The sequence below is a fragment of the Chenopodium album genome, chromosome 7, assembly GCF_948465745.1.
Source record: "Chenopodium album chromosome 7, dcCheAlbu1.1, whole genome shotgun sequence".
In the NCBI taxonomy this organism is placed as follows: domain Eukaryota; kingdom Viridiplantae; phylum Streptophyta; class Magnoliopsida; order Caryophyllales; family Amaranthaceae; genus Chenopodium; species Chenopodium album.
This window is the reverse complement of record NC_137840.1, coordinates 72,694,015-72,712,014: the sequence shown is the minus strand read 5'-3', so window position 1 is coordinate 72,712,014 and position 18,000 is coordinate 72,694,015. Positions and strand designations below refer to the sequence as shown.

The window sequence follows — 18,000 nt, the reverse complement described above, 5'->3', positions numbered from 1 at the left end:
CATCAAAGTCCTCATTTCGATTTTTTTTATATATATATTTTTAAAAAATCACCGTCTAAATACAAATAACCTTACAATCAAAGGGAGTATAATAATTATATAAGCATATACAATTATACAATGTACCCTATTCGTTAACAAAAGGGATAAGGCATAATAAGCTATACTGCTACACATTTATGAAGTCAAAGTGTATTGATGAGATGTATCATTAAAAAATACATAACATTATTGAATACGTACAAAAAAATAGTCGTATTCTCGTATATATTTTATTTGGTCATTATATAAAAAATTTCAATGTTGTATTGAGAGAATTTACTTACTAAATAAATATAAACGTTGCACAAGTATCCTTATTTATAAAGAGTTAGATGGAACCTTTTAGAGCAATGTAACAATATATATATGTATATATTCCGACCAAAAGAAGCATATCGAACGGATCATAATAGTATACTCCGTAGAAATGTACGATTGTGGTTAGTGTTGATTACTATTTCCCGATTTCATCAAAAGAAGCTAAAACCTAGAGTTGAATAGATATATAATTTTGGGACCATATCATATCAATGATTAGAGGATAATCACTACTATTGAATTGAATGGGATGATCCCAAAAGTTCTTAAATTTAACAATTTAATTGTCATCATGAAGATGCAAGTGCAAGGAAACTTCTCTCCGTTTGTTAATAAACCTTTAACTATTTACAGACAAATTGGCAAATTGCATGATTATACATTGTACATTTGTACTGTTACATGAATATAAGCATACTTCCAAATTCTTACTTATTGCTGTGTTTTATTACGGATCCGAGTACATAAATAAATATTGATAAATAAATGTAATCGTACAATATTGCTATCTAGACTACTAATCAAATTTTGTTAAAGGAAAAATTGAGGAGAGTTTGTAAGTTTTATTGATAGAGAAAATTATTCAGCTTATTAAATTTAAGTTTTAATAACAATGGATTACAAATTTGCAACCTTACAGAGTTACAGGTATATATTTAATCAATTAGAGGGGCAGTGTATTTTTTACATACCGTTTTCCTTAATTATAACTATAAGTTCATGTAATTACAAATTCTTTCCAAATTTTATCAAAGAATTGGAATGATAGGGTTGTGGCCATTCCCAATTCAAAAAGAATATCATTAAGCCAACATTAACTTTCAAATGATTGATGAAATTATTACCTCAAATTGTGCCTTCCTATAGTTGTACTCCTTATTTTTTCCGTATTGAGCACGTTAAATTTTTAAATCAGTGAATTTAGGGTTGATATTTTGAATTCGTGTAATTATAATGTATTATATTGCTAATCCATGAGATTCATATAATGACATACATAAATGAATTGAGTATATTTCCTCAAAAAAAGAAAAATGAATTGAGTATTAATGCATTATACATCCTCGATCAGTTTATGTATAATAGAACATAATTGATGACTCAATATAAATAAAGTCAATGCTTTATATGCTACGGAATACTTCATATTATCTCTTTATTATTTATTTGTTTTGTTCCACTTACTATATTCATGTGTTAAAATAAAAATAAGAACAAAAATTGATCATATATATTTTGGTGAACTGTGTACAAAATTAATATTATTGTACGAGAATAATCTAGCTTATTAACATCACTTCATTAATGCGTATCTTCATAATGTCATTAACATTATCGTATGAGTATGAGATTAATCTAGCTTATTAACATAACTTCATTTAATTTAGGCGTTTTTTTCTTCAGTAATATCAATTGTTCTTGTATTCTCTATTATTATTTGTAACTCTTCTTCTACTTACTACTGTAGTACATTCTATTAGGTAACAAAGTAACAATTTTAATTTAGACAAAAACATAAATAAATAAATAAATAAACCAAAAAATCACTTTAAAATACTAACGAAAACATGTGCATGTTAAAATAAAACAGTTACATAATGGAAGGAATTCTTGTTACTTTGTTAGCACGAACCAGCTTTATCAATCATATATCGCTATTGCTATCATATCATGTCAAATTAAACTTTTCTTTATCTCCAATAAGTACATCCAAGTGATTGGGATGTTCATCTAACTACTACCTCCGTTACATATTATTTGCAACAATTTAACATAAAGTAGAGAGGAAAAATGTCTAATCGTTGCAAATAATATGTAACGGAGGTAGTATATATTGCTAATTGATAGCTTTTCTTTTAATTAAAAAGGAAAGTTAATTAATAATCCTATTTGTATGAATGTATGATTTGAAATGGAGTGAATGAGACAAGTCCTACCTTAGCTTCAAATTCATACTTTCAAATTAGCTTAGTATTGACCTCATACTGATCAGTCCGCCTAATTATACAGATCAACGTTTGAGAATAAGTTGTTAAAAATATTGTGGATGGTAATACTCAAACTGCTTGTTATATCAAAATCACAAGATGAGTTGCCTAAAATTAATAATATTGTTTTTTTTGGGTTTGATTTTTTGAGGGATAATAACAAGTGAGAATAAACGAGGAGAGATAGAGATGAAGAGCATTTGTCATGTAATGGAAGTAAAAGGAAGAGAGAATCGCAAAGGTGATGCACCATAATCTTTGGTTGCAGAGATTTGGAACTGGAAAAGTCTTATGAAATGGGTCCCACATATATTTTGGCACAAAGACTTTATGAATGATCATCAAAAAGAAACAAACAATATAAAACCATTATAATTATATTTTTAATAAACCATATATGGAGGAACTAATACAAGTTTATCTTCATAATAAATACTTGGTAAAAAAAATACTACGTATATTTATTTAGTAATGTTTCTACTATGAATCATATTAATATTGATTTATTTACATAATTAAAAAACAGACTAAAATTTAGATTGATTTATTTACAAAATTGCCAATAAATAAACGCTTTTTGGAGTAGCTGATGAATGAGTCTGACTAATAATGTTTGACAAAAATCCGTACAATGGAGTCAACGTCGTTGCAGGCTTTCTTTTTCTACTGCTAAAGCGGAACCACACACGACCCATCTTACGCTCTTGTCGGCTACGCCTCTTTTATTTATGTGTCCCACCACCTCCTTCATCATCAACTTCCCCCCCAACCCCAACCCCAACCCCAACCCCAACCCCATCTATTTCCATCTTAATTAATCATCACTTTTCTCTTTTGTGTCTATAATTTTTAACAACACACACCATGTAACTCCAATAGTTTCAAGTATTTAATTTGATTGGAAATCAATAAGTCATCATCATGCATGGGTTAACATCTTCTAGCTGGGACATGTTTATTGGACTATCTTAATGGTTAGCAATGACATATTATGCTTTATTGATAGTTGCTGGTGAACTCATGTGATTTTGACGAACCTTATTGGGTACATAATAAGAAAATTAAATTAAATAATTCATTGTTGATCGTTAATTACTATTTTATTGGTTGTTTGAATCAATTTTTTAGTTTTTACTTAAATAATTAAATTTCTTTTCTTTCGTTTTTGTTTATAGTCATTAGTCAATTTTTTGCTTTAATTAACATTATTAAGTGCCCTTCTTAACCTAGTTGATGCAATAAATTAAATTATAATTATATTTTTATGATACATACATTGATGACTAAACACTTGTAAAAAAAAAAAACTTTATTATGCCTTCCGCCCTTCCCACGTGAACATATAATCTATCCTTCTAGCTATAAAGGTACGGAATATAATTCAAATTAAACAAGCAAACAAGTGCCAAGACTATCATTTATATATATTGATATCCGTCTAAAAATAAATATCACGACTATCAAATTAAAATACACGTATCAAGAATATATGACAAAATCATGCATTAATTAATGTACTCCATAATATATAATTAGTCTTTTATTTCTCTTATTATATTGCCACTTATACTTTTTTTGTAAGCAACTTATAGGATTGTATACATAATTTAAAACAAGCAAACAAATGCCTTGATTATCATTTATACATTGTGATATTCTTCTACGAATAAATATTAATGTCTTTCCCAAATCAATTGTATAAACATAAACATGATTTATATCTCTTATAATGTCCAAAAATTTATAGGACTATATACATCATTTTCCTATATTCATAGATTTTATATAGTTGTATTAATGCAAGTATATGCTAAAAATTATGAATACAACATCTCATTTTCAAAAGTGTTTAGAGAGTGATGGATAGCTCAAGTGGTTAGAGCTTCCCTCCCGATTCCAGGAGATCCTGGGATCGATTCTCACCCCCGCCCTTGTGGCTCTCTAAACACCAAAAAAAAAATTTCAAAAGTGTTTAACTAAATAATTTGCTCCATTAATGGGGGAAGTTGTGAGGAGAGGGAGGGAGGGGCCATGGAACATTATATTGAACTTATCCCAAGGGATGCATTTTGATTATTATTGGGGCCCAAAATTGGAAAAAAAAAAATAGTTTGTTTTGGAAAACATAGGGATCCAAAACTAGGCTAGCTAGAATTTTTACATCTGAAAATTCTGAAAGCAACTTGCAAATTTATGCCCTAAGGATAACCAAGAATTGACACGCTTACGACTCATTCAAAATACTCACTCATTCATTCTTAATCTTCACAAACATATCTCAAAGATTTTAGCTAGTACGTACTAGGTAATGAAAGTGTGGATCCTTTTTCTTTTGCTGGGGCTTGTCTACTTTAGCCATCAATTCGGATATATAGTCTTGTTAATTATAAATATCGTACGCAATTGTTATTCTCATTGTCTTCAAATAACAGGTTAGGTTATGATTATATGCAGTGTCGTTTTAAGAGAAAATATTGCTAAAATACAATTACCAGTTTATTTTATGTTTTTTTCTTTTTATTTTTTGAAAAAAAAAACTTGGACATGTCGACTTAATTCTGTTATCTATCAGTGATTACATAGTCTAATTAGTTGTTAAATGCAAATTAACTTTTAAAGTATGTATTTGTGGCAAATTTGGCGTACCATCATAAAGCGAGGTAATATAAGTTTGTATACGTTTAAAAGATACAACCCGATCCAGGACAAGCAACGCTACACACAAACTCTTTGTTATATCGCGTTTGTTGATCATTATCAACTTGTCCAATACAGAGTGTTCACTACCTCCCAAAAGCAAACATGGGTACGAACATATCAAAAAATGGAAACCCTTTTAGCATGAAGCTAGCTAGCAAAGAAGCAAGAAGGAAAACTAATAATTGAATTGATTTTGATTAGTTCACAACAGTTCCCACCCATGTGGAGCATTTAGTGACATAGATAAAAATTAAGGGGACCAATTTAATTTTGGTTGAAAGAAAGACAAAAGACAAAAATGGATGAATCCTTAAGGACTAAAGAGTCAGCATCTATCTGATCGATCTTCACCACTTAGCTGGGTTCCTAACTAACAACCTTCATTTGGAAGCTGTTGTTAAGTACTTTTTGTTGCTGGTTTCTCACACACTTAATTATGCTACTCACATGTCCCTATACAACCATATCATTTGATCATATACATGTTATAACGTTAATACTTTCTCTGTTTTATATATACTGCAACATAAGAAGAAACACGCGTGAATATGTTGTTTATGCTCTCATAATCAAAGCAACAACGAAGTAACAATACTGTATTTATAATACAATATAATTAAAATCGGTCTTATGTCTTATGTCATTTACCAAGGTGAAATTCTAATTTTGATGAAGATGTATTCTACTTTTGATGAAGTATATTTGTGGTCCAAAAACACAGAATAAATATGAAAAATTCCATTATATATGCGAGTTAAAGTTGAAACTGAACGTATGAAGGCTGCCTATTGTTGAAGTGGATGGAGAGAGTTATTTGAATGGACCACGACTTCATATAAGCTTAGGTGTCATGCAAGGGTATGTCAACACCAATTCAAAATCCCTAGATATTTGAAGAGCAGCCTGAATGCATGCATGCTTGGAATATATGAAGCATAACACTGAACATATGTGTTCATTGCGTGCCCATTATTTATAATGAGATGTTTACAAGGACAAGGGACACGGACACCATTTTCCGTGTCATATCCCGATATTTATTACTACGTACTTTTGTACGTACTCCGTCCGTCTAAAATTATTATTACGAGTAGTTGTTATGTTGGTATGCATACATATATCAAATTAAAGTATTTCAGTAACAGTAATTAAAAAAAAACGTGATTAAATGAATTGAACTTAATTATTATATAATTTTTTTGATCAATCGTGGTCCACAACTCTATTTGATAAACCCTCTCTTTTAGATATAACTAATTACTTTGGTCATCATAGAGTAGATTTTTTTTTATTTAATATGTTCAGAAAAAGTTGTCGTATTTATTAAAATATAATATTTTATAATTATTAGTTACCGAAAACGTTTTTTCAAAAATTGTTCCAGTAAAGAATGGAAGAAGAGTATTGCAAGAATGATCCACTTAATCAAAAGTCATTTTTTTTAAGAAAAAAGTTGCATCAAAAAACATTTGAACTTATGTTGATATTGAGAGTGGATGTCCACATACCAAAAACATTGTACTTAGAAATGGAAGGACATACACGCAATAGAATTACACTGAATAAACTAGTAGTAGCAATTAAATTAAATAAAGTTGGCCTAAAGGAAAAAAACAAGCAAGAATAAATAGCCTTACAATCAATAATTAATATTTGAAATTGAAAATGAAATAGAAATAAATAAAAGTCAATTAAATATCAGTCTTTGGTAGCTGAAAATGATGAGTCAGAAAATGAATGCCCATGAAAACTCATCAAGAAAAGCACACAAATTAAAGAACAACCTGCTCCACCACCCCCTTAATTCATACAACGTCAGTGGGTTAACCAACTTAGACCAACCGGCCACTTTTATGGACCACCCACAATTATTTGGATCACATATTATGTGGCACTCTCCCACTATTTCTCTATTTATTTCTCCTTTCCAATTTAATCATAATTTGCTACTTCTTCTACTTGCCCCATGGTCTATATTGTTTTCCATGTTACATTATTACAACTTTTGATGACGGTTAATTAAGACGTGATCGCTTCACTTAAGTACGGTGTGATGTTAGGATATTTTTAAGATATGGACCGATGTATGTACTGCTTTATTTAAACCTTTATCGAAACTTTACAATTGTTATTATATTTGTCTCAATTTTAAACATGTATTTTTCATTATTTAAGATATGTTCTGTTTATATTATTTTACTTATTCCAAGAAATATAAGTTCAGTTAAAAAAAATAATTACCGAGACTGTAAAAGTTTAAAAGAAACTTATTAGAGTAAAAATTATACAATTAATACAAACTATCAACTACCAAGAACATAATATATATTAGGTAGTTCTGACATTAATTTCTAGATGAATTTTACCAGTAAGAGCTTAAATATTCTGCTAAGATATAAATGGAGGCAGGTCATGACTCATGATGAACTAAGAACAAGTTCAATTTGTAAATGCTTTGAGCTGTATACCATTTTTTTTTAACCCAATTTCAACGTTACATATATGTAAATATGTAACAAGCTAATTAACATGGAATTTATGTACACCACTAAACTTGACAGCTTGATTTATCATTGCTGAAAATGACATCTTGATTGAGCTTAGATTGATTGTCCTAGGCAAGAACTTGCTAGTTCTTTCTCCTCAATGAGCTCCTTCTCTGTTGCATCCATCTTTGCTCTTGAAAACTCGTCGATCTTTAGCCCTATAACATACATAGATTCAGTAAACTCCCATGTTACACAAGCAATACCGCGGTATAAGACATGGATTGAAAGTAAAAATGTTTTGCTAATATTGCGTAATTTTTAATATTATTGGTCAGGTACACATATACTGGTTTTAAGAATGTTATTTTGGGACGGAGGACTAGAGGGGTATATACGTATGAACGTTAAACATATTTCAGACATTTAATTTAATTTAATTACGAGTAGCAATCAAGGTGAACTAGGAGCTTACCCTGTACTATAGACCATTCTCCATTCTTACAAGTTACAGGATAGGAGTAGATAAGGCCGTGTTTGATACCATAAGAGCCATCAGAGTACACTCCCATCGAAATCCACGTTCCCTAGAATGAATTAAAGTTGTATTATACATGAAGTGATGAAAATGTTAAGCAAGAAAAATAGCAAACATTCTGCTGTGACATTAAAGGAATTCATTTCATAAAAGATGTTAAACCTTGTTTGTTCCATTCACCCAATTGTGAATGTGGTCACAAGCTGAACTTGCAGCTGACAACGCGCTTGATAGTTTCCGTGCCTTGATTATAGCTGCACCCCTCTGCTGTACTGTGGTGATCAATTCCTTGTTTAACCTGCTTATGAAAAGGATATCAAATCGATTATAAATTCCAACTTCCTACATTGCTACAAGTTCATATAAGGGCTAATAAGTTCAGATAAGTGAAATTCAGGTGAAAAGGACGAGTATTTAGGGTGTACGTACCAATGATCATCTGCTACAAGTTCTCGAACATGCTTTACTCCATCAGTTGTAGTGACAGTTGCATGATTTACATCAGGATACAATGTCGAAGAATGATTTCCCCATATTATGACATTCTTTACATCACTAGCATGAACATTAAGCTTCTCAGAAATTTGACCAATTGCTCTGTTATGATCAAGCATTGTAAGGCATGTAATGTTTTTTTCAGGAATCGAAGGTGCAAATTTCTTCAAAATGAGTGCATTTGTATTAGCAGGGTTTGCAACCACCAACACCTGTAAGAAAATCGATAACATGTTATAGGAAAAAAGATCGTAAATCTCAGCAAGTAAGCTAAAGAGCAATGACTAATGGGAAATAAATTCCCTGTTTCTCGTGGTGAGAAACGAAATAGTTTCTCATGGGGCATTTTCGTGAATTATAAACTCGACTACCTTGCAATTTTCAGCAGCCTGTTGTTCAAGTGCAGAAGCCTGAGCTTTGTAAATGGATACATTCTTTGACATGACATCTTTCCTTTCCATCCCTTCCTTCCTAGGAAACCCGGCTAGCATTATCGCTATGTCAACACCTTCACAAGCCTCCATGACATCGGTAGTGGCTACAATATCTGCTTAAAACAAGGCCAATGTTAACATCATCCTCAACAAATGCCTCAATCAAATGAGGGTTACTTTTGATAGTGTATAACAATATACCTTTGAGGAGAGGAAAGGCAGCATCGATTAGTTCCATTTTGACACCATTCAAGGCCTCTGCAGCTGGCTCAATATCGAGCAGATGGAGGATTACAGGTTGGTCTGGACCAAGCATCAGCCCTCTCGCGATCATAGGGACTAACGCGTACCCAATTTGTCCTGTGAAATTCATTTTATGAGACCAAAATACTTACATGTATGCTAAGATATATTAACAAAAACATTCATATCAAATTCAGCCTTCTTCATAATCATATTTTCAAGGGTGCATGCATACTGCTGACAACTTGTATCTAAAATTAACAGCAAGAATAAGTAGAAGAATTTGAATTTTCTCTGTTGTGACGAGAAATTAAAATAGCAAGTCTTGTATAAGACGGGTGTACAATAAAACTAGGGCTATAGAGACTTTTACGAAATGCATGACAAAATTACGAATAAATCTAAAAATTGAAATTTGAAAGCATAGAAAATTTTGAAAGATTATCAAGAGGATTTAGATTGCATGCCTGCAGCACCAGTAACAAGCACCCTAGTAGGCTCTTTTTCCATCTTTACAGAGCTCCAAATATGTTTGACCAACAAATATGACAATATAAAACAAATTGAAACAACCCCAATTTTCTCAACAAATTCTGAATTCAAATTCATTTCAATTTTTTCAAGTAATTGGAATTTTCCCATTTCCTCTACTAATGAAATCCCCATAATAAAAGAAGTTAATTAAGTGTTACATCTAGCAAACAAAGATGATCATTTTATAGCAGTTATTAGTAGATTAGATACCAATTCCAAGAATCATAAACTGTAGTTTCATGCAAGGCATGAAATATCAAAAACCAACGATTACAAGGTATTAAAAACCCACACTTCAATGTCAAGAAAGGAATTTATGAATATCAAGGGCATCAAGAATATCTTAACGAGAGGAAAATGCAAAATTGGAAATGTTATTTGATAAAGGTATGACAACTTTACATACACATCCAAAGTTACGTTTTGGAAAGTGGATTAGTAATATTTTTGTTCTAGCAGCCTAGCAGGTGCATGACTTAGGGCGTGTTCGGCACTAGCGTTTGAGTAGCTTTTGGGTAGCTTTTAGTAGTTTGACCAAGTCAAATCACTACTTTACAAAAAATGTGAGTGTTTGGCAAAGTAGTGATTAGGGTAGCTTTTAGTGGTGGAGGTAACTTTTATGAAAAGTTAGAAATATTAGCTTTTGAAATTAGAGGTAGCTTTTGATGTAGCGGTTGAAAAATTAATCTATAGTTTTAAAAATAAAATATTGATTTTTATATGTAACAGCTAGTCAACCGCTAGTATACCGAACACTCATACCTAAATTATCCGTTTTCACAGCTAATCGTTTGTTGACAGCTACAAACTACCTATACAGCTAACAGCTACCTCCACATCTAATAGTTACCTTCACAGCTATATTTTGCCGAACACGCCCTTAAACTTAGACGATGATCAGATGGCCTGATACATGACTACGGGCCTGTTTATATTTACTTAATTTCAGTTCAGTTCATTTCAGAAAAATACGGCCTATCTAAAATTACGTTTTGGAAAATGGATTTAGTAATAATTTTGTTCTAATAGGTGCATGACTTAAACTTAGACAATGATTACATGTCCTACTGTCCTAGTACACGACTACATGGTGCACCGTTCACCCAATGGACCAATACCAATACCATATCCAGTCATGATTAAAAATATACACATCCAAACGGAAAATGTTGATAGAGATATGAGAAAAAGAATATCGAAAAACTTTATTGTATGCATAAAATGATAAGAAAAGGGCTAGAGGCGACGAGGAAGGGAATACGTATCAAACCTGAGCAAAAAGGTCCTACCGGGAGTCGAACCCAGGTCGCTGGATTCAAAGTCCAGAGTGCTAACCACTACACCATAGAACCCTATGTTATTGATTACGTCATTTTTATTAATATTATAAAATCTTAATTCGTACGAATAGATAAACTTCCATTTTGATTTGACGAATTAGTGAAGAAAGCTGTAGAAAGACGCTACTGAGAAAAACTTGCAGAAAAATTAGAAAGAGAGAGAAAAATGGTGAGGTTGATCAAGGCATCATCGTCTTCATTATCAGCAATACGCCGCGTTTTAGGAGGAGGAACCTCAGCTCAATGTCAATGGCGAAGAACTCTCTCTTCTCATCTTAATGACGAGGTTTTTTTTTCCACTAATTTCTTCTTAATTGATTATTAATTGATTAATTACAGTAAATAATTGATTAATTACGTTTTCTGATTGTTGTTTTTGATTGATTATGGAAGCAGGTGTTGGTTGAAGGAAAATCTCATTGCCGAACTGCTGTTCTTCATCGTCCTTCTGTTCTTAATGCTCTCAACACTAACATGGTAAATTCTTTGTTTTCTCAGAAATTATATTTCAACTATATTTATAATTTTTGTTTTCGAGGTTCATTTTATGCTTTAAATTGTTTCGTGTTTGATGTTTTTAGGTCTAATCGTTGCAAATAATATGAAACATAGGTAGTAATTGCGTTTAATATAAGAAAACAAAAATATGTATTAGAAACTTCTAGTAGTTGGTTCAAAATACTTCCATTCAGAATGAATTTACTTGCATAGTTGCATGATTCAACATTGAATGTTGCATAATCTAGTCTTGTTCTGACATTGTGCTTACAATGCTTGCTTTTGTCTAAACTTAGGGTGCTTTGCTTCAAAAGTATTACAAATGTTGGGAAGATGATCCTGATATTGGATTTGTGATGATGAAGGTAGCACAATCTGATATTGTTTAAATGTCTTTTTAATCTATTTGAGAAACGATGGTGTGACGTTAAATCATTTTTGTTTTCTATATTGGAAGGGCAGTGGCAAGGCATTTTGTGCTGGTGGAGATATTGTTACACTTTATCGCTATATCAACAAAGGTTTGATCTTGACATTGGTTAATTTTTAAGATGTAAACTTGCCAATGCCATGACTTCTACTTATAATTTTGCCACTTTTAGGTTCTGTAACTCTTATATTATTCTTAACTGTGTTTTGTGACTTTTGTTCTGATTATTTCGATAAGATGTTTGTAGCATTACATGTACTAGCTCATAGATAGGAATCAGGTTGTATTAGTCTTTGCATACTTGGCAAGCAGTTCTCATTTGGTGAATTTAATTGTGCATGCTTACATGTACAAGATCGTATGTAGGAGAGTGGTTTAAAAAGCGTTCCAATACTTATTTAATAGATTTATGCGGAGATAATGTCCGTACCTTGCAATTTTTATTTTTTTGGTCTAATGTACTTTGTCATCGTGTTTGATGGATTCAATATCTGTTTTTCAATGCAGGGAAGATAGATGACTGTAAAGAATTTTTTGGGACTTTATACACATTTATATACATGCTTGGCACATACTTGAAGCCTCATGTGAGTACATTTTGAGCAACTACCTCTTTTAGTTGGTGGAGTGATTTCTCTCTATACCCATCTATTTCTGTGTGCTATGGGTTTTATGGATTGATTCTAAATGCTTACATCATGATGTAAAACTAGTGTTAACAACTGAAAATTTTCCGCATTCTTCAACGAAAAATGTTTTCAACCAACCACCAGATATCTCCAACAGTATATGTGTGATAGAATTGAAAGTGACTATGCAATGGAGGATATTGTGTTAAAAGGGTACACATATAGTTTCATGACTAATAGCCTTTCAAGTCAGGGACCTCAGTTGATCTATTTTTCACCAGCTCTTGGCAAGGAGCTGCCTGAAAGTGGCTTCATGTTTGTTATAATCTGAACCGTTGTCACCTTTGATGTTGAATATGATTTGAGAGCCTATTCTATGGATTGACATGCTAATGCTACAAAATTTTGAACTTTTATCTTCAGTCCATAATTTGTACTCTCGATTCATTAGTGAAAGTAAGTAAAACAAACTAAATTGGATTAAATGTTAGGAATTAGTTCGTGGACTTAAATAGTTGTTACTCCTGAATTCTGATATTAATAGAGTATTACTTATTGTTAATTTTTCCATAGAATACTAATATACTAGTCCGCAATTGTGCGAAATGAACACTACTGATATGGTGGTATCATTCTTGCAATGTTTGATTTGTGACTTGTAGCATTGGGCTTTGTTCTTCTATTAATCAATCAATCAAAGCCTTAATCCTATAAGTAGGGTCAGCTACATGAACCAAAAATTATTATTCCGTAAAGTCATCCACAAAAATCTTCTTTCTCCATCCCTTACGATCAAATGCCTCATGCTCATGCAAATCCATATACTTTATATCCTTCCTAGCTCCTTCCAACCAAGTCATTTCCGGGCTCTGTTCTTCTATGTACTGTTGTAATTCAAAGTGTGGATGAAATAAAATGAAGCTTCAGTTATGTATTGTGGGTTTTTATTTTTTTTTATTTACTAGATGTTTCTTTAATCTGTGTAGGTTGCCCTTCTGAATGGTATTACAATGGGTGGTGGAGGAGGTGTATCAATTCCAGGGACATTTCGTGTTGCAACTGACCAAACTGTGAGTGTTTGCCTTTGTTGTATGCTTCCTGAGTCTTTCTACCACCTTTCAAAGCAAGATATATATACTCGACTATATCTTAATAGTTAATATCAATAAATAAAGAAGAAACAGAAAGATCTTTTGTGACTACCTCCCTACCTGTTATTAGCTTCATCCTTGGATTGGTTGAATGATGACTTTGATGAGGTATCTGAACTCTAAAAAAGCATGGAATACCCTTTGCAGCCTGTTTGTTGGTTTGTGATAAATAATGCTTTTATTTGTCATTTTGCAAGGTAGAACTCATGCCTAGTCCACGGTAATGAATCTCCATCCTCAAAGTTCTTTCTTCAAAAATCTTCAACACCACTTAATACCATCTCTAAAGTGGTAGTTGAAATTTATGAAGAAATTCACATTTTTGGGAATGGACAAATGTTACCATCGAGTCATTGACGTTGGCATGAGGACTTTGCTTTCAAAGTTACACATAAATTACGATCTACCCTGCAGGCTGTTTATAGTTTTAAATTGCATGTTAATTTGAATTTATCTAAGCATAGAACTGGAGAATGCATCTGCTGCACTTTCCATCAAAATGATGTCTGCATTGAGTTTGGGACTCTCTTTAGATTTACTTGTAATTATGTTGTTCCCTCTTTGTGAGTTCAGGTTTTTGCCACCCCAGAAACTCTAATCGGTTTCCATCCTGATGCTGGGGCCTCTTTTTATCTTTCTCATTTACCTGGTCACATAGGTAAGATTAACCTTTTGTCTTCTCTTGATTGTGCTTGTGTTACTATTACTTTTGCCTTTTCTTTCCCCTAGGAATGCACTTAACACATGGGAAAGTCCTGAGTAGTGAGAAATGCTAAGAAATTATCTGTAAATTCTTCTTCTTCCCTTCATTTTTTGGGGTGGGGTGGGGGTTCTTTAGCTTTGTCAATGATTCTTCATTGTTAAGGTTTCTCCCTCCTCATATTGTAACAAACGTGGAATTGTCAAAACCGAGAAAGGAAGGAGGGAAACCAGATGGATGTATTGGTGACTATGACCCAATGGTTTTGTGGTGGTACGGGATGGATCACCTCTTAGGTAATTACATCTAAAAAAACAAAAGGTTTAGTTTTTCAGCTGGCATTGACCTGTTTAGTAAAAGAGCTAGATCTGTTGGCTGGGCATTTTAAATTTTATGCATCTTGCATCCTAGTATAATTTACCTCCACAAGAAGACAGAAACAATTATTGATTACCCTGCTTTTCCTCTTGGAGCATTAGTATTACTTGTATTGGACAGGTGGATCTTTGATATAGCATCCTTTTATTTAACTCAAGTAACTCAATTACTTTCAGTATTTTTTGCTGAATGATATGTCACTGCCTTGTTGACTTAATTTGATAATTACTTTTTCCCCTTGTAGGAGAATATTTGGCTCTGACCAGCAAATCTCTCAGTGGTGCTGAAATGCTTGCGTGTGGGCTTGCTACACATTATTCACTTAGTGCTGTCTGTTCTATTGCATTTTGTTCCTGATACTGTGTTCTTTTTGTAGTGATGCAAATACTTACTATACTCTCCTGAATTTGACAGAAGCTTCCTCAAATAGAAGAACATTTAGCCAATCTGGTCACTGATGATTTTTCTGTTGTTGAGACTTCCCTGCAGGAGTTTGCTGACATTGTCTCTCCTGACAATATGAGCATACTTCACAGGTTTGCTTTACTTTGTGAATTCTGATCTTTGGCTTTAAGTATTCTTTATGGCTCACAATATTCTTGCTAGAACTTTGAGTATTATATTGTTTTAGGGTACTGTCTCAGTATCTTGTGCTCTATGAATGAATTATTTCCAAGGAACATAACTAGGTGAAAGTTTAGATGTTTTTAGTTTCTTCCTGGATTTCCACTGGAATTATGGGAACTATGAGCTCAATGAATAAACATTTTTCCATCCCCATAAAAAAAGGTCAATTTCTTCTCACTAGCTGATGTAGCTGCAGAAATATTTTTCTTATATGTTATCAACATCCATTTAGTTGCAGGCTTTGTTACTTGGACTTGGCTAGAAGTGTCTGACACCTGGCATGTTTCCAAGCGTCAAACATGGCCATTTTATGAAAATTTTGCATGATATTCCAAAGTGACTTTATCTTGGCTAGGACTATGACTTTATCTTTTCTGTTCTCGGTGTCTGTCAGGTTTTTTTATACTGTATTGACAGATGGCTATTGATGTTGCCTTTATTTTTTGTTCCTCTTATGTCTGTGTACATCTCATTTAGTCTACTTGTTCAGGATGGAGACCCTCAACAAATGTTTTGGCCATGACACTGTTGAGGAGATAATTGATTCGCTGGTACACTTATTCTCCTAGTTTTTCAACCAGTTTTTACAGCTCTAAACTCATTTTACTTTATTCATGTTACCTTTGAAATGCCTGGAAAAATTGTCACATGTTCTGTTATGATTTTGTAAAATTATATATCTGCTATTACCCCTTGTATGACATGATTGTCATCAATAATGCTCAAAAAAGAAATTGTCTATGTGCAATTGCTATCTTCAGGAAAGTATCATAAAGTAGTATATAGTTAATCACATAGTAGACTTTAAGGACATGGTTCTCCAGATGAATGCCATTTGGGTTTGGGGTAGGCGCGAATAGTTGAGAGAAAGTGCCAGTATATGAAACTCCTGCATAGAGAGCAACACTTTTTAGTAAAATCAAACATAATATATTAAATTATTACAGCCAGTGGGAATACGTTGTTTTTCATTTATTGGAAATTATGTGCTATTATATGATGCTTCACAAAGTTTTTGCTTTTGCCTGCCCTATATGTTGGATAGCTGAGGTCAGTGGCGGTGTTTGTTCAATCATCATGCTCTTGTTTCCTGTAAAAAAATCGCTTTCAGTCTTCTTTTTTATCTGCTTAATTGGTGCTGCAATTGCTGCTGCCTCTCTCTAGCAATATGTGGCAAAGCTGGATTACACGTATTGCAGGATCATGTTTGTTGGTTTGGTGCTCAATATTTGACTTACCTCATGTTGTTTGATGCCTGTGATGGTAATTACATCTGTAAATTTGCATTGAAAGAGGTCTATGTGTGCAATATTCTCAGGAAGATGAGGCAACTAAAACAGATCATGCTTGGTGTGCTTCCATTTTGAAGAGGTTGCGGGAAGTGTCCCCCTTGAGCCTGAAGGTTTCCTTGAGATCAGTGAGTTTCTTCCACCCATCTTTATGTCCCCTCTGAAAAAAAAAAAAAAAAGTGTTTGCATCTGATGCCCACTTTATGCCAACAACTTATGTATAACCCATCAGATACGGGAAGGTAGATATCAGACTCTTGACCAGTGTCTGGCTCGTGAGTACCGAATGTCGCTTCAGGGAATCACTGGAAAGGTCTCAAATGACTTCATTGAGGTATTAATGTGTTACATATGCTTGTTTATTATTTCTATCACCGCTATGCTTCTCTTAGTATGCTCTGGCATGCTTTCAGGGTGTACGGGCACGAATGGTGGACAGGGACTTCTCACCTAAGGTATTTTAATTCAAACATTTTCTTTATGGCCTTTCCCAACCTAATATATGCCCCCCTGGGTAATTGTGCGCCAAGACCCTTGTGAGGATCGGCCACCACGTTACATGTTTGTGCGCCCCTGCACTTGCACGTTACCAAGATGATATATTGATGATATGCTTGGAAGTTTATCTAATAGAATTTTGTTTATCTTGCAGTGGGATCCACCGAGTTTAGATAGAGTGTCCAAGGATATGGTGGATGAATACTTTTCCCCTCTCGGTATATCTGAACCAGAATTAGAGCTACCAACAAAGCAGCGAGAAGCATTTTTATAGTGACTTTGAAAGACCATTACTGTCCCAACACATTAAACTTTTGGGTGACTTTTACTGTAAATAATCCTATTGATTTACTCTAAATGAGAATTAGTCACTGAAATTGAAGCAATGAAAAGTTGTGTTGCAGCTATATCCGATTTAATCGTAGATTCATGTTGGAATTTTTCTCCAGATTAAGAGTCTACACTCTACAAATGTGCTTTAAATGGCTTACAGTAAGAGTTTGTAGACCTGTTCCAAGCTATTTGCAAACATCAATGAAAAGGTGTACCCTAAACTGTTTTTAGTCGATGTCACAAGTCTCACAGCCATTCAAAGGTAAAAATGGCTGTCTATTTTTTGTCCAATTATTGGCTTATTGCACATCAATTGGAAGTACATAATTTCAAATGCACCAAATAAGTC

At 33.0% G+C, this 18,000-nt stretch overlaps 2 protein-coding genes and 1 non-coding gene across 3 annotated transcripts; 1 reads left to right on the top strand and 2 right to left on the bottom strand.

Annotated features, from left to right (window-relative positions):
* Nucleotides 1-7,473: 7,473 nt before the first annotated feature.
* LOC145638433 (malate dehydrogenase, cytoplasmic-like) lies at nucleotides 7,474-9,911 on the bottom strand. The gene is made up of 7 exons (XM_081689401.1): nucleotides 9,712-9,911; nucleotides 9,203-9,361; nucleotides 8,939-9,114; nucleotides 8,502-8,779; nucleotides 8,235-8,370; nucleotides 8,010-8,121; nucleotides 7,474-7,752 (listed from the first exon to the last, which is right to left on the bottom strand). Exons 1-7 carry the CDS (start codon nucleotides 9,908-9,910, stop codon nucleotides 7,649-7,651), a joined length of 1,164 nt encoding a protein of 387 aa, XP_081545527.1. The 5' UTR covers nucleotide 9,911; the 3' UTR covers nucleotides 7,474-7,648.
* A 1,147-nt stretch (nucleotides 9,912-11,058) lies between these two features.
* On the bottom strand, nucleotides 11,059-11,130 carry TRNAQ-UUG (transfer RNA glutamine (anticodon UUG)). Its single transcript has one exon. It is a non-coding gene; the product is annotated as a tRNA-Gln (tRNA).
* A 118-nt stretch (nucleotides 11,131-11,248) lies between these two features.
* LOC145638432 (3-hydroxyisobutyryl-CoA hydrolase-like protein 1, mitochondrial) lies at nucleotides 11,249-17,886 on the top strand. Its single transcript, XM_081689400.1, has 14 exons — nucleotides 11,249-11,404; nucleotides 11,515-11,595; nucleotides 11,913-11,981; nucleotides 12,074-12,137; nucleotides 12,554-12,633; nucleotides 13,662-13,745; nucleotides 14,400-14,484; nucleotides 15,149-15,234; nucleotides 15,319-15,440; nucleotides 16,022-16,082; nucleotides 16,850-16,948; nucleotides 17,053-17,154; nucleotides 17,234-17,275; nucleotides 17,473-17,886. The coding sequence occupies exons 1-14, from the start codon at nucleotides 11,285-11,287 to the stop codon at nucleotides 17,590-17,592; spliced, it is 1,215 nt and encodes a 404-aa protein (XP_081545526.1). The 5' UTR covers nucleotides 11,249-11,284; the 3' UTR covers nucleotides 17,593-17,886.
* Nucleotides 17,887-18,000: the final 114 nt, after the last annotated feature.